The 691-nt window shown below is 45.0% G+C and overlaps 1 protein-coding gene across 1 annotated transcript in view; it reads right to left on the bottom strand.

Moving 5' to 3' along the window:
• Nucleotides 1-393, bottom strand: part of LOC107712856 (enoyl-CoA hydratase domain-containing protein 2, mitochondrial) — a 9,749-nt gene extending 9,356 nt beyond the window's left edge. Inside the window, exon 1 of the mRNA XM_016518221.1 lies at nucleotides 104-393. Within this exon, the coding sequence (XP_016373707.1) occupies nucleotides 104-314 (211 nt within the window). The 5' untranslated portion in view covers nucleotides 315-393. The remainder of the gene's footprint in view (nucleotides 1-103) is intronic.
• Between the last annotated feature and the right edge of the window lie 298 nt (nucleotides 394-691).

The following is a 691-nucleotide window of genomic DNA, read 5'->3' as shown; positions in this document are numbered from 1 at the left end:
CCGCGCAAGTAAAAAAAAAAAAAAATGCGGCTGGCTTGACCGTGCATTTTCAAAGCGCGGCTGGCTTGACCGCAGTTTATGGTGTTTTACTTGATGCACCTACCGTTGTCTTCACCATCAAGCCGACTCAGCCGTACTTCAGCCCGATCAGCAATGGGCCCATCAGAGCACCACGAGCGGGTCTGGGTAAAATAAACCCGGGGGAAAAGACGCTTGATCGGCCTTGCAAACACACCGCGGGCTGCCATCAGCTCCACACTGGGCTGAGTGAGAATCCTCCCGGTCCTCATGACCACTCCGCGCACCACGCTCATGATCAACAGAGGTCTTTACGCAGGTTATACTGTAACACTGATCTTGTTGGCTTAAGACCAACACTGAAACCGTGCAACCCGGAATTAGGAGTTGTTGGTTGTCGTTAATAATAAGCCTTGTGGGAGATGAACGTTTGCGAAACGCCATCACCACACACACACACAAGTTTGCACTTGTTATTCTCAACCACACTTCCTCAAACAAACTTACACATTTCACCTGGACGGTTGCAGAGAAACAGTCTAATGCGTTTTATATGTGCACATTACGGTGGCCGTGAAGTGCAAAGCAAAATATATATATATATATATATATTTATTTATTTATTTATTTATTTATATACACACACACACAATGCATAATGTAATATTTAAAC

The sequence above is a fragment of the Sinocyclocheilus rhinocerous genome, unplaced genomic scaffold (assembly GCF_001515625.1).
Source record: "Sinocyclocheilus rhinocerous isolate Xijiao unplaced genomic scaffold, SAMN03320098_v1.1 scaffold478, whole genome shotgun sequence".
In the NCBI taxonomy this organism is placed as follows: Eukaryota; Metazoa; Chordata; class Actinopteri; order Cypriniformes; family Cyprinidae; genus Sinocyclocheilus; species Sinocyclocheilus rhinocerous.
Note: the sequence above shows the minus strand (reverse complement) of the source record. Positions and strands in the feature narration are given on the sequence as shown.